The following is a 27,364-nucleotide window of genomic DNA, read 5'->3' as shown; positions in this document are numbered from 1 at the left end:
TCAAATCTTTCGTCGAAGCATTTGTATGCTGATAAAAATGACTGATTGTGTCAAGTGCCTCCATCATTGACATTTTCAATGGAACAGATACGTCACTCGTCGTCATCATCATCTTCAGACGCCGCTTCGTTTTGATTAGAAGAGACGAGCTCGACAAGTTCCATGATTGTCAACTCCCCGCACACGTCAATATTATCATCAGCCGTGGCAAAGTCGTGGGACGTGCATGGCACATGTAGTTGTTCAGCAACGGTAGGCCAAGTCGGTGTGATTCTAAATAAGTAATGCTCGCAGCGGGGCCCTAACGCTTTCATCGCCGCGAGGCAAGCTATGCTTGCTGTGGGGCCTTACCTTGTGCGGTGTTGCCAAGACGGCCACATCATGCGCGTTGTTTCATTTGCCGGACGCGTGGAATTGTGGAAAGCTGTTTCTCATTTATTAAGGAAATTGTAGATGTTTTCTCATTGTTTTAGAGCAAAATTACAGGTGTGTAATCTATCACTATAGCGAAAATGAGCCCACGCTGCATTCGTTATTTCTGAAATTTTTATCCTATGCAGCATATGCAAAACTGATGGTGCCAATGGCAATTATCGTTATAGCGGACCTTACGTTATAGACCGTATTCGCTACAACGGACTTTCACTGTATATTTAGAGGGTTGTTGTTCATTGAACGTGCTGTGTATCATTATCAAAATGGTTGTCGAGATATGTAATAGTTATATAATAGTTTATGATATACCTAAGTCCTTTTTGTTAGAGAGAGCAAGAGAAAACAGGGAAAACTAAGGGAAATCGGGTGGAAGAAGTGTGTGGGAACCCTGTATTTGTTAGTGGGCTTACTGGAATAGGAGAGTAGAAAATTGTCAGGTGAAGTAAAAAAAAATTTGCCAGTGGGTAACACCATTATATTTACTAGAAAAAATAAGTTTAGTACGTACAATAATGAAATAGTAGTACAAAATCCCATAATGTGGGAATTCTCTAAAACATTATTGATAATTAACAAGCAGTATTCATTGGTTTTGTATGTTTTATGCATTCATTCATATTTATAAACCAAAAATTAGTGCAACTGAATTTTTAGGGGTGGGGGTTAAATTAATAAAAATTATAACCAAAGCACCATTTAAGTTTAATTGAAAATCTACCTTTTTATTTTACCATAAATTAGCTCAAAAATCATTGGGTGTACCAAACTTCAAATTGTAGAAGTAAATGTACAAAACCTTCAAGTGTTTATTGTCATTGCAAAACTCAAGCAAGCAATGAAAACAAAAAGAAATCCAAGTCGGGTGTGTTCGTTACGCCGGAACCAACACACCGTTCGCAAGGGCAGCCTGGCGTGCGGCTAACTTCTCTTTTCTCTTCTGCTTCTTCCTCAGCTTCCTTAGCCTCGCAGCCCTGATGGACTTCAGACTCGCGGCGGGGTTCGTCTTGGTCGCTAGTCGCGGGGTCCTCCTCGGCTCGAGGAACCGGAACCGCCCGCGCGGAGCGTCCGTCGCGCTCTGGGCCCGCTGCCTGGCCCAGCCGTTCGCCACGGGCTGGAACGTCCGCCGGAACAGGTGCTGGTGGTACTTGCCCCCCCACCAGCTCACGTCCGTGTCGCAGTCCTCGAACTTGTGGCCCCGCCTGGTGCAGTGCGGGCAGTTCTGCTCGCCGTCTGGCTTCAGCTGTTCCGCCGGGTGGTCGCCGAGGTTCGCCAGAACCTCCCGCGTCTGCAACCAAGCAACACTTCAGAAACAGCCACTTACAACCGTGGTGCACTTTTACTTTTGTCGACCGACGACATATTCATGTAATTAGTGTTGAAGAAATTGCTTTTCTTGGTTTACAAGACAAACGCTCTCTGCACGTATTAAGCCTGAAGCTGCCAAGTACTTGCTCACACGACAGATTGTCTTGTGGGACAGTTCACCTGCCCTCTCTGTGCGTAGACAACCTCAATGGCATTTGAGTAACACCCAACACGATGCAAACACACAATCAGGAGAACACTGGCTATTTTATTCTTTCATCACGAGCGTGTACAAAGAGAAACAGATCAGTGGGCGATATCCCCCCCCCCCACCCAAAAAAAAAATCTTTATAAAAAAATAGATGTCCCACCCCTTAAAGTGTAATTTTCATGCTTCTTGGTGAAATATTGCACAAATAACATTAAAAATGAGGAATTTTACCATATACACATGACTTTGAACAAAAACTCATCTACATGACATTTTTTGCACAAAACAACTCTACACTCCTCTACCATCCCACTAAACAGAATTTTGTTATGGAAAGAAATTGAAAGCAAACTGCAGGCAAAGTGGTTCTATCTCCCCCTTCTCCCGGGAATGAAATTCTGTCTTCCGTTGCCTATTCACTAAAGCCCAATTAAAATAGTATGTTAACGCACAAATATCTGCGATGCCCACGAATGAACGCACCGTGTGGTGGTAGCAGCGCCACACCTCCGGACACAGCTCGCTGGCGTGCTCCTCCGAACTACAGTGGTCGCACCGCACGTTGCGAGTTCTGCAGGCGCGGCAACCACTCTTGTTGAAGCTAAAGCAACACGCACCACACTGGAAAGAAAAGAAAAAAAAACAAACAAAAATTAGAAATGCCTCGTAAAAATACGTCAATGTGTCGTCCGAACAGCGACAATCTGGTATCAGCTAGACATCTGCGAATTGTGATTTTTCCTTTTGAATCGAATTCCAAAAAAATTCACGAGTTTCGAATTTTTTTTAAATCGAATTTGATGATATAAATAGAAAATTGAAAAAAAAATAAAAAAAAATATTAAAAAAGCGGGAAAGTGAAAATAAAGGGAAGACCATAAAAAGTATCACAGTTTACCATATTAAGCATGTTTGATTTTCCAGGATAAAAATATTAACAAAAATATCACAGCATAAGGAAGTTGTACAAAAAAAATAACAAATTTACCTTTTTTATCACTTAAGCATCGCACATTTTATTCTAAAATCAAGTTTGAAAATTAGGGGTGAGACTGTGGGTGCTACTATTATGGGGAAAAAAAAAAAAAAAAAAAAACCACATGTAAAGTAATCCATAAAAACAAAACCTATTCATGGAAAGTACGTTTATTTAAAAAAATAAAAAGTAGACTTTGCGAGAGCATGCCAAATAATTTAAATCAATGAGTGATGCAATAAAACCATTTTATTCAACGTAAAAAAAAAAAAAAAGAAACCTGTAACAAGAACGTGATTTGTAACTATACGCATAACCAGGGCTGCCACTCTGATATTCATGAAAAACCTAGATAACCTACAAAAAAAACCCAGACACATGGGTAAAAAACCCTGATGCGTCTAAAATGCTATTGTTGAAAATCGATCGCTGCAAAATAGCCAGAAAATAACACATCTGCTTTTGCAATCTTTTCTATCAACCGATGATTCTCTTACTTTGAAGATTGTCTAATTTAATATTCGACTTAGCTTCTTGAAAAACTAGTTTTGTGTTTATATGTATTTTTGTGTGCGAAAAGCATAGACTTGTTTGCATTTTTCAAACAGATATTGCAACAGATACAGTAGCTACTACCTTTATTATTGGTATCCTCACGGAGCCAATTCTTCAGATCTTTATCTTGTAACCATTCTTGTTTAAATTGTTGGCTGTACCACTTTTTTTTTTGCTGGTGGTGAATTCAAGTCGCACATGATGGAAATTGTATGATTGTAAATGCCAGAACACTTCAGAAAACAGCTTATTTTAGGTTATGCAGAGACCATAGAACTGTAATAAATAACAAAACACTACCTTGTGGCTGTAGTGTGAGCCATACAGCCATAAAACCTAGCATTAACTAATGACAAACAATTATTGATACATGATTTGACCAAACTGTAACGCCAAAAATTACCATAAATTGTTTTACGTATAAAAATAATTAAAATTATTAAAAAAACCTAGAATTGTTGGAATTCATTATTTGAAAACCTAGAAACCCAAACACCATCGGAAAAACCCAGATCTGGGTGGAAAAACCCATGAGTTGCAGCCCTGCGCATAACGATCGTTCCTGACACAGCGCGTGCGTGCATGCAGTCTGCGAGCTATCGATATCGATCTTCGACTACGTGCGCGCACTCTATACTGGAATATAGGAATCAACACAACCAAACTGGCGCTGCTTACGTTTTATAAGCTGTATAAAGCGACTCCCGAGACGTTAAAGATTAAGTTTATAACTTCTAAAACCGTTTTTAAAACACGATTTACACATCAGATTACTTTGTAATAGGATTAATTAAGTTAGTATGCAGTTTTATCAGAACAAACGGTGTAAACTGCGTAAAGCAATAGGCGCGTTGTAAACAACGGGAATTTATTGCATTACATCAAATGAGGTTAAAACGGTACAGAAATAAAATGGTTCAAATAACAGGAAAACGTAAATAACGGTAACATAAATAAGGGGTTTCGCTGTATAATTTTTGTAAGTGAAAGATGGCGGGGGGGATGTCTTATATTAGTGTATCCGGGCCAGCTTTTGCAAGTCGAATTATTGTAAAATGAATTCGATTCGAATTGACGAATTGAATATCAAAAAATTTGAACTCGAATTCGGAAATTTCGAATATTCGCAGAACCCTAGTATCAGCTAGATATCATGCTTTCATTGTTCAGCATATGTCCAGGGTCTCCTGTCGGGTCTCCTGTAATGCAAACATATATTGTATCAACTCTCTCAGGCAATATCTGTAGATAATAATATAATGTATCTGGGTGGAATATAAATATGCAACTGTGTCCCACTTTATTGCGGCCTGACCCTGATACAACTGACTTTTACTTATAAACTCAATAAATATATTTCTCCTGGCCATGAAGTCAAACATAAATAAAACCTATTGAAAGAAGCAAAGCAATTTAGTTAAGGTTTTTAATACCCAAAACACAAAGCAAAGTCAGTAAATCCAAATAACCTACCATGTAAATTCAACGTTAATTTGTACTTGTAAATTTGCTTAATTCTGTAACTGACGTAAACTTGTGAAATACTTCTGTCACTAACTACACTAACAGCGCTCTCCATTGGTTCTACGGTGCACTACACCTTGATGATCGTGTCACTGAGGTAAACATCAGAAAACTTCTGCGAGCACCTTATAAAAATCAACTAATGAAGCTCTATCTTTCGACTTTTCTACAAACTGTTCTAAGCTGAGAAGACTCCTAAAACTTTAAATTAAGATTCTTTTTATATATGTTGCCCCAACCTACACTCATTACCTGTGAAAATCTCATGAACACTTGACCAGTAGTTTTGGAGATTGGCTTTGCTACCGCAATGGGAGTTGAAGTGTTTTTCGAAGTTCAGGGCGCCACCACATGTTGCATGTGATTCCCGAAGAAAGGGGCTGACCTTGGCACACACGCCGTTGGGGCAGCGCGAGTATTCGTGCGTGCGCTCGCTGCACAAGCAGCAGGCCCTCACACGCTCGGGGTCGGGGCAGCGCGCGGCCGGGTGACCTCGCTGTCGGCAGTTGCTGCAGCGCACACGCCTGGCCAGCCAGCCCAGGGAGAGGGGGTGCACGTCCGCGAGGCTGGTCGCCCAGCGCAGCCTGTCTTCTGCAAGCACACACAGCGCAGTCTCCAACACATCTACTGTCACAGTCACAATTATTTAGCTCGACACATTCATTGGTTTACCATGCAATATTTAGTAGAAAAATAACACTGTTTATAATTTTATTGTTTGTGTTTTGCAGAATAGCTTTGAGACTTAAATTCAGTGTGGCTTGTAACAACCCAGATTACAGCCTTCCTCATGCAGTCCAGTAATAATCATTGGTTATCAAATTTTTTTTTGTCAAATTTCAGGTTAGATTTAAAAAAAAAAAAATTTCCTTTCAGAAGTCATCGTGAACGTAATTCTCCGGGTTAATGTTTTTAATTTTAAAATTCATTAGTTTATTTTCAAGCATTTTTTTTTGCCGTCTTCTTTGTGTGGGAATACCAAAGAAAACTTAATATACGAGATGTGATCAAAAATTACTATGAATTATTTTATTACGAACTAAGTAAAAAAAATTATCTCCTTCAAAACTCTCTCCTTGGCTAGACTCGAGGATTACTAAAAGAAAAGACTAAATCGGGCTACAGAACTTCAGCACTTAGTAAATCCTCAATGTTTTTTAACTAAAATTTTAACATAATCAACTAGAGCAATTACTTTACAAACTAACTGTGTTATTTTTCCTACACAGGCATTTATCCATCGGCACTTAAAGTAAATTTACTACATGTGGTTCTTCAATATCTTAATAGAAGCGTGGAAAAATTAATATGTAAAATTTGCACCATACACCACATACTTCATACTTAAAGATGCCATCTCACATGAATGTTGATTTTTTTTTTACTACAAGAATTTCTGACAGGAATATGAATTAGTCTTTAATCTCGGGTTGCGTGTCACTTTGGCTGATGATTCTGCACCTCTTAAAACTTGCAAACTATCAAAGCTTGTGATTGTTACATATTACCAAACCCCATTAACATTTGCAATGAAGCGGCTAGTATAAGACTGCAATCCGTTAAACCTCTGCTATATTTGTGATGACACAGCAAAACCACTGGTCTATACTATTCCAATCCTCCATCATTCAAATGAACAGTAATAATGAAAATTATGTTGAATAAATAGTGCAAATGCCAATGCTGTACTAAAATTACGTATGTGAACAATAGTATCAATAGGAGGTGTAGCAGAAATCTTTCCAATATTTGTTATGATTTTTGAGTGCATAGTGTCTTCTATAATACTAATTGCCATGTGGTCAAAAGTTGATGTTATTTTTGTTGCATTTTGTCTGGGATCTTGTATGTTGTACTATCGCTATGATACAAAGACCCAATACGTAAATAGCACATTTTAAAGAAAAGTTTCACTATCTTGTGCATGCCTTGCATAATGCAGCTGCCTTCTGTCAGTGAACTTTCCACGACTACTCTGCGTTTATGTGGAACACGTGCTGTTGCGAATGTAACTTAGGGCTACTGTAGCCAAGGTTTTTAAAAACAAAAAAAATCCCAGACAAAAAACACCCCCCTTTAAATCAATGAGATCCACGCAGGGGAAAAATTAACAGTAAATATTTCAGACCCACTTAATTTTCCCCATCTACAGAAAATGCACTTTTCAACTTTCAAAAGAGTAAATAAAATGTGTTTCTACTGAAATTAATACCACGTTCAAATATCTTTTCCTCTCACCGTGAAACCACAGGCTCAGTACTCACTCGACATGTTCGCCTGCAGGGTCCGGTGTTCAAAGTGCTGGTCGCCCGAGGGCTCGTTGTAGAACTGTATCATCGCAGGTGTCCAGCATTTAGCAACTGCCGAATCTGAGTTGGTGATGGAGGGCACAGCGCTGCTGCCAACTGCAGGAACATCCAAGTTTTCATCCATCACAACAGTGACACCTGTATCCAAGTTTGCCAGCAAAATCCTTGAAGTATCTTCGCTCGTGTCTATCATCACACAATCATCACTAACTGCGTTTTCGAAAGACGTTTTCGAAACGTCCTTGCTTTTATTCATCGTGATGCAGTTACCTGTATCTGGACCGGCCAGAGAAATGTTCGCCGCCTCCTCGGCAGGGATTTCATCTCCAGAATCCAAAAATATCACGGGAGGAGCAGGCTTTTCAGGCTCGGGGAGAATCTCTACGTCTGATTCCAAGCACTCGTTCCTGACACCAGAGTTGCTCGACCTCGGCTCGGAGTCACCAAGCGGCGCTGCTGCAACATCGACGACCGGTGTTTCGTTTCTGCACGCGTCGGAGGGTACCGAAGAGACGTCTCCAGCCTGATGCGAGGTGCAGTCAGACCGTGTCTCCAGAAGCAACAGTTCCGGCACAGTCTTGCCAACACCACCTTCGCAGTCATCGCTATCCGACAGCACTATCACTTCAAGGTCTGGGGCAGGCGTTTTTCCAACACTGCTCTTGCTCGGGGTTACAGCGGAACGCTGCCTACCACATTTCATGACATTCTTGAAAATTTTTTTTTTAGCATCGAAATTTTTACGACGCTTCGAGTTACGCTGCTTTTTCCGAGAACTTATACTCAGAGGAATGAAGTTTTGGGCACTTCCCTTGCCGAAGTCTGTGACCTTGGTCACCAGCGACTGCTTCGCTGCGCCGAACTGATTGAGTATGTGGTGGACGACTCCGAGACGGGACACTTTGTTCCAGCGGCTGGTCGGGTAGAACGACTGGAAGTCGGTGCGGATGTCGGGATCGTCTGCAGACTCGGCGAGGCCGCTCAAGTTGGCGATGCTGTACAACTGTTGCTCCTGCTCCGCCGTGTTGCCCTCGGGAGAGCCTGCTTCCCGTTCTGCGTCTGAACCCTGCAACAACCGTTTCACTACATTCTGAATTTTAAATACCACAAACCTATACATCACAGACCCAGTGTGAAACAAACTACAGGCAAACATGTCTTTACGCATTCATGACTAATTTACTTATTACATTACATAAATATATACAGTAACACAGGTTAATCCTCGTGATGAAACTACAATGTTTCTTTGATGGAATTTCTTTTACAGCAATATGCAAGACCACAGCTAACCATTTTATAAGATCGTCCCTCAAAACAGCTGTCCAATCTTGACATTAGTCCGCACTGTAGAAAGTATTGTCAAAGCTTGTTCTGGAGGCCCAACATCCAAGCTCCATACTTGTATTACAAATAATAACAAACAGAACAATAGTAATCATAAATACATGGTTCGTACTCTCGTGCAATCAAACATTAAGGACGCTTTACGGACCCCTTTACTTTAATGCCTTCTCACTATCAGAGGTCGAAATCTATTTGTAATATCACAACATCCCTCAAGAAAAAAACAATGTTCAATAGTTAATGCAAAATAATTATTTCATTTGTTAGTTCAATTCTTGCAACACATAAAAGACAGTAAACCACATGTTTTCAGTTTAAATAAGAGATACTATATATATATATATATATAACAATGTTCAATAGTTAATGCAAAATAATTATTTCATTTGTTAGTTCAATTCTTGCAACACATAAAAGACAGTAAACCACATGTTTTCAGTTTAAATAAGAGATACTATATATATATATATATATATATATAACAATGTTCAATAGTTAATGCAAAATAATTATTTCATTTGTTAGTTCAATTCTTGCAACACATAAAAGACAGTAAACCACATGTTTTCAGTTTAAATAAGAGATACTATATATATATATATAACAATGTTCAATAGTTAATGCAAAATAATTATTTCATTTGTTAGTTCAATTCTTGCAACACATAAAAGACAGTAAACCACATGTTTTCAGTTTAAATAAGAGATACTATATATATATATATATATATATATATATATATATATATATATATATATATATAACAATGTTCAATAGTTAATGCAAAATAATTATTTCATTTGTTAGTTCAATTCTTGCAACACATAAAAGACAGTAAACCACATGTTTTCAGTTTAAATAAGAGATACTATATATATATATATATATATATATATAACAATGTTCAATAGTTAATGCAAAATAATTATTTCATTTGTTAGTTCAATTCTTGCAACACATAAAAGACAGTAAACCACATGTTTTCAGTTTAAATAAGAGATACTATATATATATATATATAACAATGTTCAATAGTTAATGCAAAATAATTATTTCATTTGTTAGTTCAATTCTTGCAACACATAAAAGACAGTAAACCACATGTTTTCAGTTTAAATAAGAGATACTATATATATATATATATATATATAACAATGTTCAATAGTTAATGCAAAATAATTATTTCATTTGTTAGTTCAATTCTTGCAACACATAAAAGACAGTAAACCACATGTTTTCAGTTTAAATAAGAGATACTATATATATATATATATATAACAATGTTCAATAGTTAATGCAAAATAATTATTTCATTTGTTAGTTCAATTCTTGCAACACATAAAAGACAGTAAACCACATGTTTTCAGTTTAAATAAGAGATACTATATATATATATATATATATATATATATAACAATGTTCAATAGTTAATGCAAAATAATTATTTCATTTGTTAGTTCAATTCTTGCAACACATAAAAGACAGTAAACCACATGTTTTCAGTTTAAATAAGAGATACTATATATATATATATATATATATATATATAACAATGTTCAATAGTTAATGCAAAATAATTATTTCATTTGTTAGTTCAATTCTTGCAACACATAAAAGACAGTAAACCACATGTTTTCAGTTTAAATAAGAGATACTATATATATATATATATAACAATGTTCAATAGTTAATGCAAAATAATTATTTCATTTGTTAGTTCAATTCTTGCAACACATAAAAGACAGTAAACCACATGTTTTCAGTTTAAATAAGAGATACTATATATATATATATAACAATGTTCAATAGTTAATGCAAAATAATTATTTCATTTGTTAGTTCAATTCTTGCAACACATAAAAGACAGTAAACCACATGTTTTCAGTTTAAATAAGAGACACTATATATATATATATATATATATAACAATGTTCAATAGTTAATGCAAAATAATTATTTCATTTGTTAGTTCAATTCTTGCAACACATAAAAGACAGTAAACCACATGTTTTCAGTTTAAATAAGAGATACTATATATATATATATATATAACAATGTTCAATAGTTAATGCAAAATAATTATTTCATTTGTTAGTTCAATTCTTGCAACACATAAAAGACAGTAAACCACATGTTTTCAGTTTAAATAAGAGATACTATATATATATATATATATAACAATGTTCAATAGTTAATGCAAAATAATTATTTCATTTGTTAGTTCAATTCTTGCAACACATAAAAGACAGTAAACCACATGTTTTCAGTTTAAATAAGAGATACTATATATATATATATATATATATAACAATGTTCAATAGTTAATGCAAAATAATTATTTCATTTGTTAGTTCAATTCTTGCAACACATAAAAGACAGTAAACCACATGTTTTCAGTTTAAATAAGAGATACTATATATATATATATATAACAATGTTCAATAGTTAATGCAAAATAATTATTTCATTTGTTAGTTCAATTCTTGCAACACATAAAAGACAGTAAACCACATGTTTTCAGTTTAAATAAGAGATACTATATATATATATATATATATATATATATATATATATATATATATATATATATATAACAATGTTCAATAGTTAATGCAAAATAATTATTTCATTTGTTAGTTCAATTCTTGCAACACATAAAAGACAGTAAACCACATGTTTTCAGTTTAAATAAGAGATACTATATATATATATATATATAACAATGTTCAATAGTTAATGCAAAATAATTATTTCATTTGTTAGTTCAATTCTTGCAACACATAAAAGACAGTAAACCACATGTTTTCAGTTTAAATAAGAGATACTATATATATATATATATATAACAATGTTCAATAGTTAATGCAAAATAATTATTTCATTTGTTAGTTCAATTCTTGCAACACATAAAAGACAGTAAACCACATGTTTTCAGTTTAAATAAGAGATACTATATATATATATATATATATATAACAATGTTCAATAGTTAATGCAAAATAATTATTTCATTTGTTAGTTCAATTCTTGCAACACATAAAAGACAGTAAACCACATGTTTTCAGTTTAAATAAGAGATACTATATATATATATATATATAAAACAATGTTCAATAGTTAATGCAAAATAATTATTTCATTTGTTAGTTCAATTCTTGCAACACATAAAAGACAGTAAACCACATGTTTTCAGTTTAAATAAGAGATACTATATATATATATATATATAACAATGTTCAATAGTTAATGCAAAATAATTATTTCATTTGTTAGTTCAATTCTTGCAACACATAAAAGACAGTAAACCACATGTTTTCAGTTTAAATAAGAGATACTATATATATATATATATATAACAATGTTCAATAGTTAATGCAAAATAATTATTTCATTTGTTAGTTCAATTCTTGCAACACATAAAAGACAGTAAACCACATGTTTTCAGTTTAAATAAGAGATACTATATATATATATATATATATAACAATGTTCAATAGTTAATGCAAAATAATTATTTCATTTGTTAGTTCAATTCTTGCAACACATAAAAGACAGTAAACCACATGTTTTCAGTTTAAATAAGAGATACTATATATATATATATATATAACAATGTTCAATAGTTAATGCAAAATAATTATTTCATTTGTTATATATATAGTATCTCTTATTTAAACTGAAAACATGTGGTTTACTGTCTTTTATGTGTTGCAAGAATTGAACTAACAAATGAAATAATTATTTTGCATTAACTATTGAACATTGTTTTTTTCTTGAGGGATGTTGTGATATTACAAATAGATTTCGACCTCTGATAGTGAGAAGGCATTAAAGTAAAGGGGTCCGTAAAGCGTCCTTAATGTTTGATTGCACGAGAGTACGAACCATGTATTTATGATTACTATTGTTCTGTTTGTTATATATATATATATCTTATAAAGAGATATATATATATATATCTTATAAAGATATATATATATATCTTATAAAGATATATATATATATATATATATCTTTATATATATATCTTTATATATATTTCTTGTGTGCGTGTGTATGTCACTGAACTCCTCCTAGACGGCTGGACCGATTTTGATGAAATTTTGTGTGTGAGTTCATGGGGATTCGAGGATGGTTTAGATTCACAATTGGATATTTTATCTCGATTCTGAGTTAATAAAAACTAAAAAAAAACACGCTTTAAAAGCAAAAATTGCAACGCATTATTAGAAGCCATTAAGTTTTGCTATTGTAAGGAACTAAGTAGAGAGTAAGAAAAAAATAAAGATCCTGACAGTTTATAGTGTCGCCATATTTGTTTCAATTTTCAATACCCTTTTTGTATATTACAATTTAAATTGCAGAAAAAAATCATGTTTCATAGCCACACAAATAGTGAGTGTGTGTCGTTTCTCTATGTCCACGAGGTCTCGCCGCGTCAATTTTCTCCTTGGAGCGAACCCGTCCGCTTAATTAAATAAACAGCTTTTATCATTGAATGATTTCATGATTTATTTAATGAAAATATGCTCTCATAAAAAAATTAGTTAGATAGACATTCAATAGGTGTCTTTCTCTCACTCTCTCTCTCTCTCTCTCTGAAATGTATGTAGCTTGCTCGCGGGTCAGTAATACAGATAATCTTTACATTCTAGCTCAAGACGGAAAAAACAGTAAATGTGGTTTACAAAGACATTTTATGAAGTGTCTTCCCATCATTACATTTGAAAGTAGAAACATATTTACCCAAAATTAAGGTAGTAACATATTTTTATTGCAAAGACTGAAATAGAGGTAAGAAAAATTATCATTTGTGAACATAAGAAAACTACTACAACTGTATCAACTGTTATGTTATAATGTTTAAATTTCTAAATGGTGCAAGATAATACAAAATTCCATGCGGAAAAAGTCGTGGGCAGCAGACACGTATAGTTATAGGTGTGGGGCTATGCATGCTGATTTTTCATATACTGCATGGATGCGAAAATGTAAGAATAATCTATCTATCTTACTATAATAAAACAGTACTTTTTCTGTCTGTCTGTTTGTACGCGATTTTGATGAAATTTTGTGTGTGAGTTCACGGGGATTCGAGGATGGTTTAGATTCACAATTGGATATTTTATCTCGATTCTGAGTTAAGAAAAACTAAAAATACACGCTTTAAAAGCAAAAAAACTAAGCATTATTGATAATTAGCCTCCATGGCAACGGGCTTTTGCATTGTTGTTGCCTTCTGCGTAACCATGGGAAAGGTTTTTGGTAACGGCAGTGGCGTGCCCAAGAGGAGGGGTATGTATAATGAGAAGATACAAAATGTCCAGCGTAGAAATACTTACCGCCATATCCATATCTCACAAAAAGTACATTTGGGCAGGACAATGTCTGTCGGGTCCGCTAGAAAGATATATAGAGAGATAGAGATATTAATAGAAAGATAGAGAGAGTTATAGAGATATACATAGAGAGATAGAGAATTAGAGAGATAAAGAGAGATGCTTAGTATACGTTTAAAAAATTACAAAAAAAAATTGATTGAGGCATTGCAACGCATGCCGGGCATTATCTAGTGTGTGTGTATATATATATACACACACACATGCACACACACACCCACACAACAAAAGAATTCAAAATTTGTTTTATTTATAAAATCTAATCACTTGGCCTGAAATTCGCTATTTGTACTGAGCATGAGCAAAGTGGTTTGCTGCCAAATCGGAAACTAAAACTAAAACTCCCGCATTTATCCATTACCTGCATGCTGTCAGTTTTTATTAAGGAGTTTTTAAGGATTCTTGGAGAAATTTAAGGACTTTTAAGGGCCCTTATGATTTAAAGAAATATTAAGGAATTTTTAAGGCTATTAAGGAGGCGTACAAACCCTGAAATCCACAAGAACAATGTAAGCCAGCCCACTCTTCAGAAATCCTAACTTTTTACCTGTACCATGCATTTACAGACACAATTCTATGCTATTAAAATGTACATATCTCATATAAAACTACTCTACATTCACATATACACACACAATGGAAGGCACAAACAAACTGTACACATCAAACTGATGAACCATACCTTCACTTCTAATGCAATAAATGCTAGAGAAGGAAATCTATTCTATATATTACTGCATAATCTTGAAGAAATAAAAAAAACTTAATTTAAATGGGGTGTTTTATACTTTCTACTTCACAGCAGAATATCTTGCTACATCAACCTCTCACCATAATCGTGTGTAATTTAAAAATGGATATATATATATTTTTTTCCTTTTCAATAATATTTTAATGTTTGTACAATCTCACATCTGTATTACCTTTTCCTACTTTAATTTAATTTATGTATATTTGTATCTTTCAGTTTGTGAAGGCTATATCTGTATCAGTAGGTATTAAGTACTGTTTATAACTTTATCTGTGTATACTTTTATATATATATATTTATTGTAAATGCTATATTTGTATTACTGTTTTAACTTTGTCTATACGTTAGTATTTGTAACAATTAAATTTTGACGATCCGATACCAAACACTTGTATGGTCTAATTGACGATGATGATGATGTGATGATGATGATACACATCTAAATTTGTGTAGTATTCAAACATTGTAAACACTGAACTAACTAGCATTTTAGCTACGGCCACACACAGTGCTATGCTCGTTATGTTCGCTAAGCGAGCAAAATATAGCCAGCTGCATCTCAGGTGTTACTGGCCACACAAAGCTGTGTTTGCTGTGTTTGCTATGTTGGTGATCCTGGCAACATCGCCAGGTGTTTGGCTCTCAGCTATTTTTCTGAACGTAGCTGACTTCGCGCATGCATAGATAAGCAAAAACATCTGTTTTTGCATGGAATTGTACCATACTTCTGCGACAGCTTTTTTAAAGTTTATTTTTTCTCAGTATTGTGCTTTAACTAGTCATGTCGATGGCAAAGGTCATTAAAGGATGACGAAAATATCAATGTTTATGGAAATAAATTGAGGGAAGAATATATAAAACAGGATATACACAACAATGGCTGAGATTTGATTTCAAAGTAATGCTATCAAACTTAGTCGTATTTATTGTGAAATGATCCATAATTTGGTTTTGTCCTCACTAGCAACTGCTTTATCAAATGATTAAATTCTTTAAATTATTTTGTTTCTATATTAACTTCACAAACCCATTTGTTTTTACGTACGTACAAACTGCGAGAGCCAGCAGAATATTACCAACGTCGGAATCATCACTCAAACCCCACGGGATGCGTCTCTCCAACATCTAGAAACTAGACTGATCTGTCAGGCTGCCTGGCGCAGCGAACATAGCATACACAGAGAACATAGCATAGTGTTCTGTGTTCTGTGTGGCCTCAGCTTCAAGCTAAGGCCATTCTGCAATGACAATGGAAGCACACAAGAATCCCAAACACAAATACATAAATCCAGGAAGAAAGCAACTATAATGGCACAGATGCAGACACGGACGCACTCACATTACTGGTAACAAGCTCCTCAACTACCAACCTCTCAATTTACGTTAATCTGTGAATGATACGCGAGACCAATAGGAATCGAGTAATGGACAGCAATGGGGTATCCATTTAAATGTGTTAAAAGAGTTAAAGCCCTACATAACCAGTGTTTTATCAAGTTACGAGGCCATGATATTCAACATTTTGTTTTTGATACAATAACCAAACATGTTCTTCAAACTTTAAACATATGCACATATCTTTTGCTTCGTCACATCATCAAATAAATTTAAACAAAGGTAACTGCTAAGGTTGTGTTGGTCAACAATATATATATATATATATATATAAACATTGGGCAGACAGATAGCAAACTGTAAATATCAAGCACATCTGTGGCCAGCTTCCATGTTCTTAAGAGACTGATTCAATGTATCCAATGACACAAGATCCAATGGTTCGAAAGTACCACAACTGGACTCATGCGGAGGTGGGCTGAACAGTCGCGCTACAAACTGTTCTGATCCACGTGAACAACAGCTCTGTATCTGGCTATCTGTCTATTGTGATAGAGAGATAGGATTATTTTTAGACGAGGCACAGCAGAATAAAAAAAAAAACATACAATCTAAGGTTTTATGTCAAATTCAAATAATGCATTCTATGGTTGTCTAGGAAAGAGGGAGAGACACCTGTTTCCTCCTCTAAATTCACTACTGATGGTAACCAAGTGTGTTTGGGTAAAAGTTGAAAGATCCTTGACATAACAAAAACTTGAGATAAATTAATGATTTAAGATTTTAAGTTGAATACCAATGAAACAATTTACACAACATTAGACATAATTTGTTTGTATTTGAAGAAGGGTGCAGAGGAATGGAGCTAGGTGGATGAATGGAAAGTTAAGGAGAATCGTTAGAAGTTCATGAAGGAAATGGGTTGGGAGAGCCTAAAGGGGAGAAGGCAGAGGGAGAGGCTAGTAAGAGAGAGGGTGGGAAGAGATGAGAATAGTTGTGATGGGGAAGCCTGGAAGTGTGATGGAAAAGCCTAGGAAAGTCTTTAAGGAGAAAAGAAAGACAGGAAGGGGAACAATTCTTAGATCGTGAAAACGATAGGGCAATTGAATGTATTGAAATGTATGTGTTGGCCGGGAATGTAACTCAGAACAAAAGAGAGAGGAAAAGTGACAGAATGGTTGCCACGGGATTTTGGCCAATAGCAGCCTTAATATACAATAATAAACACAAAATTTTCAAGTTTTCATTATGTGCAGGATCTTTCAACGAACTCAAAAACAAGTATCATCATGTACCACAGTAAATGTTTAGAGGATCATGTCCTCAGGATCAAGGGATGAAATTGAATATGTGATATGAAAAAATTTTCCATTGTTACGTTTCCATGCCTTGAGAAACCAGCAGACGGAAAGCAAAAGGCTCGCGTTTCTGTAATACGTGCCGATGTGCTTCCGTATGTGTACTCATAAAAACCCGCCCAAACCTACCACATGAAGTATGCATGATCATCCGCACAAAGAAATTACATAAATAAAATAATAAATTCGTCTATACTCAAGTGGCATAGTGTTGGCTGTATGTGACTGCACTACAGATGAACACGTGTAAAACGCAAAGGAATAATTCAGTATTTTTATATAGCTGTGTTATCACTAACCTCTTCAGACATTGTATTCAAATATTAGCATCTCACAAACTTATCAAAACTAACTTCCAATTAAAATTAGATAACCCTTAAAATATTAAATGCAGAAAACTCAAATAAAAACAAATAAGAATGTAAAATAAAATGTCAGGGCTGCCACTACAGTTTAAAATATTTTGCTTTTAAGTTCGCTTCGATTATAAATAGTATCGAAGAAAATATTTAATGCTATCTACAGTCGGACCTACGATATAAATAAAAATGTATAACACTTAATCAATATTAGATAAAACATTTTATGTTACGTGAATCAAATCAAGGCAGTTTCAAACACATTTTTGAAGTGTTATTGAAAAGTTACAATGTTTCAGTGCTCGTTGGTTTTAGTTTCAGTAAGTGCTCGGTGCTCACCCGGCTCGCATAAGCCCTTATGGATTATTTCTGTTCCTCCAGGGATGTGACCCCTTCTAAAAAATAATTTATCAGCATGCACAGTTCGAATGGATTTTTGACAGGGTTTCTGTGGCAGAAGTTCGGATTGCCCTCACTCACACAGGATTACTAATTAACTTTTAAAATAATATTCTGAAAAAAATTAAAAGGAACATGTTATTTTTTTTAACTATAATTTTCGTACCAATTATATAACTGACACTTTTTTTATCTATGTGTTCTTTCCGCAATAACAAAAAAAAAAAAAGCTGTAGATGCACGAATGCGTTCGACTCGTGCCAGTAATAATAATAATAGGTTTCCCAATTTTTTTATTTTTTTTTTATTTTCCTAACCTAAGTTTAAACTAAGTGTATTGGGAGGGGTCCGGGTTAGGGAGAGACTCTAAGTGCGTCTCAGGCCGAAGCCTATACGCTCTAATCATGCAGGGGGTACCATGCAGAGAAGGGAACATGCATATGTGCTAAGGAGGGGGATTGGCCAGCCATGGCAGCAATTGGCGCCATGACTAACTCCCCTCACTTGACTATACTAGACTATACTAGATAAGTTGGGCCCAGGTAAAACCTGCATAGACACAGGGAAAACCCTGGGCACTGACATGCGGGATGCAAAAAATTCATGCATTAATTTCATGCTGGTTGGTTACGGGAGTAGAAGGATGGCTCAGGAAGAAGAGTTGGAAGAGTAGAAAATGTCTACTAAGCAAGGGCGGGCACTTGGACATTTCTGTCCGCATTTTAGGTTTGGTAGGACTGGTTTTTAGGGGGCGACTTTAGTCGTTTCCCGCCAGGCTGCCAGCCAGCCAGGTTAGCTGAAAAAGAAGTACATATTGCAGCTGTATATATATGACCGCCGCTCCCAGGTTGCCCCAGCTGCCACGGTCATGCATGCCCGACACATTGTGCTGCCAGCCTGGGCATGTCAATCATCGGCCAGTCCAATGTTGCATATTTGCACCGCAGGACGTGGTCAGGCACATGGTCAGACACCTATTATGCTCACTAAATATATTTTAATCTAAAGGACAGTCAGGACATATGTGTGTAGTTCATTAGGGCCCCGATGGGCCAAAAAAAAACGCGGCTGGTTTCATTAGAACCCCGCTGGGTCAAAACGCGACTTGTTTAGCGATCGGCGCAACGAGTGTAGTGGGGTGTGGGGGCCTTAATTCCGACACATGATGCTGCCAGCCTGGGCATGTCAATCATTAGCTAGTCCAATGTTGCATATTTGCACCGCTAGGTTTCCCACTTTGCGACTCAGTATATTATATTGGCCTGCTGCAAATGTTTTGTTTTCTATGATAAAATTTCTAATTATCATTATTGTATAATCTTTGGTTATAATCGTCTAGTGACGGCAAAACTGTCTGCTTTCTGTGGCTGTTATCAAACTATTATTATCAAAATGTCAGATGACGATTGGAAAAGTAAAGTCGGAATTGTAATTAATTTCAGCCCGAAAGATGACGATGACAGGTAATATGGTCATGACAAATTTTTACAAATGTTTAATGTTTGTTTGGTGACGATAAATTTACATTTGTAAACGTAAGCTGTGACCTATCCTGCAGGTCTGTATTCGGTACATGATGATGTGCTGATGGCAGTAAGAATCTTAGGTTATATTTTATTTAATTAATTTATTTATCGAGCACATTAAATGTTATGATTTATAAACATTGAAATAATATGCAGTATGCATAGAGGCTCAAAATTCAGCAACCATGATGACCTTTTAATTAGCTGAAACCAATGCCACCTAATTGATGCATTTATGCTTCTATACACATTCTGCAATTTCTGAAATGAACAAAAAACTAGCTATTGATAAATTTGTCTTTTTTATAAACTATTGTGAGATGTATTCAAGTGCAGCGTTGAGAGGGGTTTTGGGTTGGAATCTTGGATAAGGCATGTTTGTGTGAGTGGTGTTTTAAATCATAAAATTAACCTTAATTAAGACAGCAAGCATCATGTACCACAGGATGTATGTATACAAGGTTAAACTTGAATACATGATATGAAACTTTTATCCTCTCCTGGTTTGTGTGTCACACTGTTGGGTTATCTTTTTTTTTTGTTTTGTTTGAAACAGCGTAATCTTTGGAGATTTCTTAAAGGATGAGAGTGAGGAACCAGTTCCGATGTCGCCCTCATCCCTTGACAGTTTTGAAACGGGTACAGAGTGCGGTAGCGTACCTGCAGAGGAATTGTTGTTTGATGGACTTGGGTGCACACCCCCACGCACCAGAATATCTCGCAAACAGAAGGAAAGGAAGCAGCGGGAGAAAGAGTATGTGTGAGTGTAAATATGTTTGCAATAAAATGTTATTTCCAAAAAAAAATTTTTAAATTAAATTCTCTGAAGTTGGAATAGGAAGAGGTATTATTGAGATTCAACACCAGTAAAAGAACAAATGCATATGCAGCAGTATTGATCAAACTAGATAACGTGGAGGTGAAGAGTTTATTTTTTCGTTAATTTTTAAGTTGTTTGATTTGATTTTTTGAGTTTTTTATTGCATTCAATAGACCATACATAATGGTATAGAATATATCATAAAAAAATATACAAATAAACATAAATACAAACACATAAAAAGCTACAAGAACAGTATTAAAAACATACAAAATTAAAATAATATAACAGCTGCACTTCCATGAATAAGCACCTATTTAGATAATATTATATATAAAAGAAAAGTAATACATAATTACAGTAAACAAAATTAAGTATAGGTATCAACAATTAGAACCCAATTTAACCTATATAGCCCAGGAAACAAAGGTTTCAACCTGTGAAAAATTTGTCCAAAGGTGAATTTTTGCACAGTGGTAGAGTCAACTATACTTAATAACATACCAAAAGTTTACTGCTGTAGACCTTGTGCGTATCACTGAAAATTTTCAGTTAAGTCCTAGATGACAGCGACTTGTAGCAGTTCATTAAAATGCTTCCCATTTACGCACTTTTTACCGTAGACTCTCGATAGCTATATGAAAATAATCTTAAAGCACTACTACTCACATTTATAACGAATAAAGTTCTAAGTGTTAATATTAAAGGTAGGAAACAAATGTTTAATTAATGAAATAAGTTTTTTTACATCAGTCAGGCAACAAAAAAGACAATTCACTTAAAAATAAAGGGTATTACGCAAATATTTCTTTAACAAAAGTTGTTGTATAGTTCTTAAGCTTTACAGGGACATATCTCTCAAAAGTCTAGCTTAATTTATAGGATCACTAGTGACTCCCGAGCTATCAATGTCGTCTACGCACTGCGACAGAGTCACAGCCGCAAGCGCTGTGGCCACTCTCACTTCCCACGAAATCAAAGATTTTTAATCTTTGTAAAATTTGCTCCTAACTGAAATTTAAAACAGTGGTAACATTCAAGTTTTCTAGCAACATTTGAAATGTTTACCTCCGCAAACCTTGCGCGGAACACCGAAAACGAGAAGTTGAGTCCTAAATAATACTTTATTGACCACTCAACAATATGGCACTCAAACGTAATTACTATAGTATACTTTCAGAATAGCAAACCAAAACTTACTCAAAACATTATTCTCAATGATTAAATTTAAAAACCTTTCACTACGTTTGACTAAATATTCTATTTTATTAATTCAATAATATTAGAAGAGAGGTGTTATGAAAAAAAGGCACAAATGGAAATACGTATTACAAAACCACGAAGAGCCCGATGTGAAAACATTAAATAAAAGTAGTTGCAAAGTTCTTAAACTTTAAATTAGTTTATTTGTTGAGAGCCTGGTACAATGTGTCTGACCGCTAAAGCGATCTGAGCCGCGTAGTGTATACTACTGCGAGGTTGTCGAAGTAGGTTCGGGTTGGGACGAATTTCGCTGTAAAGAAACAAAAGGTTTTTAATACATGGAAAATTATCCCAAAGAAGAAACTTTGTACAGTTGTAGAATGAACGTTTCTTAGTAACTTGTCAAAAGTTTACCGATGTAACCCTTGTGATCACACCAATAACGAGCAGTTAAGTCCTAAATGATAATTTCCCAAACGATCCACAAAATTGTGTTTCGTAAATAATTTAATAACTCCATAAATACTTTTTTTAAGTAGGCTCTCAGTATACAGCAAACTTGGTTTTTCCTACAACGCCATACTGCTACGGTAATAGGAATATGAAATCACTACAGACAAGATTTTGTTCCGTTTACTATGGTGAAACCAGAGCTAACCGAGAAATGACAGAACGTCCCGGAAAGTTGTGATATTTGACGATTTTGCGTAAGTTCCACACCTGTACGTGACTACAGAGAATGGATAGTTTCCTTAACCGTTAGGATTTAAGGTACGGTACGAACACCCTCTTACAGGTAGGGTCATAAAATACGGTCAAACTCTTGCAAAAACATCCACCACCGCTCTTTGCCACTAGCAATCCAACAACGTCAGCTAGGCGCAGCACTCAAATACATTAACTTATAAAAAAACTGAATATGTAATGCTACCTATACGTTTTACAACACAACTCGTGTTTTATTTATTTTCTGGAGAAAAAAATAATACCTATTATAATATGATAATTGTGTTATAAAAGTGAAAAACTCAGAGTACATTTAAGATGTATCGTTTTATTCAATTTTTATGTAGTAAACTGATTTTAAAGAAGTAAATATATAATTTTTAATATTTTTGAATACAGGCTACATTAAAATTTTGCATTGTTCTGATCGAAAATAAAACAATGTATCAGAAAAAAAAAATTTTGTTGCTAAAAACAAAATTTTTAGTAATAAAATTATTGAAACAGAATAAATCCATGTTGATATAAAACCAGAAGTCCTCTAGAGTTTTTCATTTACAAGTTCCAAGCAGAAATCGTTTATTGTTAATTTTATTGTATCAAAAAACATTCATGTAAGAAAAAAATGCATATCTCATTACATGTAACATACACCCTCTCATATGAATTAGCTATGTTTTAAGTAATCCCTAAATAAGACCCAGTTGAATGAGTGTCGCAGTACGCAGTGTGTCGCAATGCCGCGCCGGCGCGGCGGTGGCCGTGAGAGATCAGTACGGGCGCAGTACACTGCAACGCTCGGGCCGCTTTAATGAGCCAACTAATTACGTTAGACTCTTTATAAATATACTGTCTTACAGCTAAAGGTATAACCAAAGACATTTATTTGGGCATTTTTCGCATTGGGCTCTTCAAATTGGTGTAAATAGTATTTTTATCTGGGTGGCAAAGATAAAAAAAAATATGTCATGAATTAATCACTTAATATCATATCTTTAATATTAACAATTTGTGCTTTTTACAACATTAATGGCTGTATTAGTGTCTCAAGATTATTTTGGTAATTTTATGGACAGTCTAAATTAAAAACTGTACAAATGGGTAGCATTTTAATGGACTGATGTAAGTCGCTGTCATCTAGGACTTAAATGCAAATTTTCGGTGATACGCACAAGGTCTACAGCGGTAAACTTTTGGTATATTATTAAGCATAGTCAAATCTACAACTGTGCAAAAATTCAGCTTTGGACAAATTTTTCACAGCTTTGTGCCATTTTAAGTCTTGGTTTCCTGGACTAATATCACATAGTACAGTTCATCATAATCATAAATAAACTCACAAAAAAAACGGTAAAAATGTTACGAAGCTACCTCCTGTTCATAATCGTCTATATTATAAAAAGCCTTATGTGATAAAGAAATAATTCTTTTTTAAATAAATAATATTGCTCCATATTTTTTAGAGCTGATGGTAATTTATTAAATAATCTAATACCAACATTTCTAACCTATTATAAAGTTTTTTTCTTATGAACAGTTTGCAGATGAAAATCTGCATTGATTCGTGTGAAATGCTCATGAATATTAGTATTTTTTATATAAATTAATATGTTTTTATAAATAAACAATAATACTTTGTAAATATAAATACAGGGCACAGTAAGAAGACCTAAAGATTTATAAATATCACGACAACTGTCCAAACGTTTCATGTGGTGTATAATTGTGATTAATTTTTTTTTGTATACTAAAAACTGATTGTAGATGATGTCTATTACTCCCCCAATACATAATTCCATAGCTGATTAAAGAATAAACATAGCCAAAGTAGGCAGACCATAGGCATTGTTTGGTAGTTATATGATTTTGATGTAATATAAGTGTAAATATTTAAAATTCAACTTTAAAACTAATTACATTGCAAAATGGTTTTGAATTAATATAACAAGAATAATTCAGGGTCTTGATTATAGTCACTACACAGGTCATGAATATTACCTGTCTTGATTGTGTCTTGTATAGTTAATGTTGGTTTTTTTTTTTTTTTTTAAATAAAAATTGATGAAATTTCAGGATTGACTTCTGGAAAGGAAAACCAGCCAAACCAGACCGTCACCACAATCACCACAATCATCACCATCACCACCATCACCACCATCACGGGCGATCACCACCTGGGTATGCACTTCTTATGTTGTGTGAGGGTGTTTGAATAGGAACTGGGAAGAAAATTATAATTTCGGGTCAAATCATTCCCATTGTAAGGAGCAATAAATATAACCACCTCCTGGTAAGGCCTACTACACAGATATGTTCAGAAAGGCTTGTGAAATTTGGGCAAATACAGCAAAAAAAATACAAACTAAATGTGCACTCATTGGAATCAAACTCGTTTGAATGAAAGTTAGATTAGCAATTGCCTGACCAAAATGTAATTGACCTTGAAACCTTGAAACTGCTCTCATAATTTCAATTATTTTTTTTATCTACATGATTTAATTGCTTTTGGCCAAAATTTTAAATTAAAAAAAAACTGTGAAGTGAATTAAAATATGCTATTTATTGATTTTGGGGGGGGGGAGAGAGAGAGATATTTGAAACTTGTATTTGCTAAACTCGGGGCATTGAACCAGCTGACTGTCAGTGATTAAATAATTATTCACAGTGGATATCGTAGTGGATTGGACACCTAGGTACCCAAGGAAGCAAATGTGGTGTTTGATATCTTGATAAACCTGTGTGATTTCATGTGGAACTTTGGTTTTGAAAACTTCATTTCTTGTGCTGTAATGATGTGGACTCTAATGCGCAACTGTTTTGCCAGCCGTTGTTGGAAAAAGATAAATTAATAAAAATTGAGTAGTGTATGCTTAAGTTCTTTGGATTGTCAAATGTGTTCTTGTCATGACAGTTTGATAATTAGAATACAAGTTTGGTGAAAAACGAAAAAGGAAAGGTTTGGAATTTTTTTTAAATTTGCAGTTTGCTTGTGGGATGTTGGAACCAGCAGTGCATTAGACTATAGTTCTGTGCGAAGCTTTGACTAAGCGAATCGATCAAAGCTCGTTTTAATATTTGATTTGACTTCTTCAGGAAATTTGCCATTTGTTTTATTTGAAGCTTCGGTTGTAATGCAAAGTTTCGCATTTACAAAGCTGTAAAACATTGGAAGCCTAAGATTTGCACATGAAAAAATATTTAGTTTTTGTTTGTGTTGTGTATGTTTTGCTTGAATAAAGTTGTTACTTAAAAAATCAAAAGACGGCACTCCATTTGCATTTATAAATGCCAAAGATTAAAGTTATGTTGTTATGTAATGGTTATTTTATAGTTGTTTCATACTTGATGAATTTGAACATTACAAAATGTTAAATGATTAATTTTTTTCACCTTCAATCCTGTATTTTATAAAATAAGTTTAATACGGCTTCTCCGAGAGCAATATTCACAAAACTGATTTGACTTAGCGAATATTTTAAACATTCAAGTTGATATTTGTTTTGCATCAAAAAGCTAGAGTTAGCACCGGCCTATTAGACTACTTGGTTTTCTTGCATCTGGTTGTTGGTTTGGTAACGAGGTGTGAATGTGGGGGCTGTTTTCACCCGGGGGAATTAGTGAGCCCAGGTTGGAGGCACTGGGCGAGGGGGCGCTACGGTTGGGCCTGGGTTCGAATCCGGGCTCATCCGTCTTGACCTGTGCCTTCCCAGTTCTTCCTGAAATCACTCCGGGCAAACACTAGGATAGTTCCTTACTTTAGTTCCTTTTCCTGTGTCCGTGACTTGTGTGCAATATGCCCGTCTTCAACAGCATGTCCACATCCTAGAAAAACAGGCAGAAGTCAGTAAAGTTTGGAATGGTGAGCGATATAGGATAATCAGGGAAATCACTTGAAATCCTGGAAAAGTAATGGAAATTTCCCAGTGATATTTGTTTGAGGGGGGAAATGTCATAAGTATTGGGCCTGGGAAATTTTATTACAGTTTAATAACCTCATTGACATGATAGAAAAAATAAAGGTTTAAAAAAATATATATGCTTCTGACTTGACATTTTTTTGGTGCTTCTGATTCATAGTCATTTAATGTTCTAATCCATAATGCCATATGTAATTGTTGACAAAATATACAATCCAATTTTTAAAAAAAATTTAGTTTTCAAGGTATAGTATATTTGTAGTTTTAGATTGCACCGAGTTTTTGAGAATTTCAATATCTCTAGTCTAATGCTAGTGAGCTTAGGATTTGGCGTACTAACAAATCATTTGAACCTTGAACCTTTGACCCAGGTTTCATGTCAGGTATGTTGCCCACTTAAACACTGAGTCTGAAATTGCTTCTTAGTATATATACCTCCCTTTAATGTATATAGATTGCCAAAAAATTAACTTACAGAATTTGGATGATGCAATCTTTCATCATTTAATATTTTACCACATAATCAATAAATTTTTACATAGGTTTCTGGTTGTGATTTACTTAGGTAATATTGTAATTTTTCACCTAGCTAAATTGTTCCTAGTTGTTGGCATCACTGTAAAACCATCGTTAATTTCTTGTATATCAGTGCTGTTTGAACAGAGATTAGATAGTGCCTGAGTATGTACTGAGTTAACGTCAGTTGAAGCAACAGCATTTATCACGTGCGTTACATCCCAAGAAAATGTTCCCATAGGTAAACTGCTAATTTGTAATGTTTTATTGTTTTACAGTGTTTAGTTTTACTGTTATTGTAAATGTTATGGCAAGATGAAAGAGAAGAGTATTGCAGTGTGGACACATTGATTGTGATGAAATGTTTGTTTTTACAATCCTTAATTTTTCTGG

General features: G+C 34.7%; 2 protein-coding genes across 6 annotated transcripts in view; one reads left to right on the top strand and one right to left on the bottom strand.

The window, feature by feature from the left end:
- Positions 1-888: 888 nt before the first annotated feature.
- On the bottom strand, positions 889-18,190 carry LOC134528549 (uncharacterized). Of its 2 annotated transcripts, none has more exons than XM_063362273.1 (5): positions 17,805-18,190; positions 7,271-8,381; positions 5,392-5,597; positions 2,435-2,572; positions 889-1,720 (listed from the first exon to the last, which is right to left on the bottom strand). In XM_063362273.1, the coding sequence occupies exons 1-5, from the start codon at positions 17,814-17,816 to the stop codon at positions 1,307-1,309; spliced, it is 1,881 nt and encodes a 626-aa protein (XP_063218343.1). In that variant the 5' UTR covers positions 17,817-18,190; the 3' UTR covers positions 889-1,306. The 2 variants fall into 2 exon arrangements, with proteins under 2 accessions (XP_063218343.1, XP_063218344.1); XM_063362274.1 differs by lacking the exon at positions 17,805-18,190 and adding an exon at positions 14,005-14,544.
- Positions 18,191-19,591: 1,401 nt separating this feature from the next.
- LOC134528547 (mitogen-activated protein kinase kinase kinase 4) overlaps positions 19,592-27,364 on the top strand; it is an 86,469-nt gene continuing 78,696 nt past the window's right edge. For 2 of the 4 annotated variants that reach the window (XM_063362270.1, XM_063362268.1), the window contains exons 1-3: positions 19,592-19,726; positions 20,346-20,549; positions 24,612-24,716. In XM_063362270.1, the coding sequence (XP_063218340.1) occupies positions 19,656-19,726; positions 20,346-20,549; positions 24,612-24,716 (380 nt within the window). In that variant the 5' untranslated portion in view covers positions 19,592-19,655. Of the gene's footprint in view, positions 19,727-20,345; positions 20,550-24,611; positions 24,717-26,645; positions 27,213-27,364 lie in introns of those variants that run through there. The other 2 variants (XM_063362269.1, XM_063362271.1) reach the window with 2 other exon arrangements.

This window comes from Bacillus rossius, chromosome 1 (assembly GCF_032445375.1).
Source record: "Bacillus rossius redtenbacheri isolate Brsri chromosome 1, Brsri_v3, whole genome shotgun sequence".
Lineage (NCBI taxonomy): Eukaryota > Metazoa > Arthropoda > Insecta > Phasmatodea > Bacillidae > Bacillus > Bacillus rossius.
Note: the sequence above shows the minus strand (reverse complement) of the source record. Positions and strands in the feature narration are given on the sequence as shown.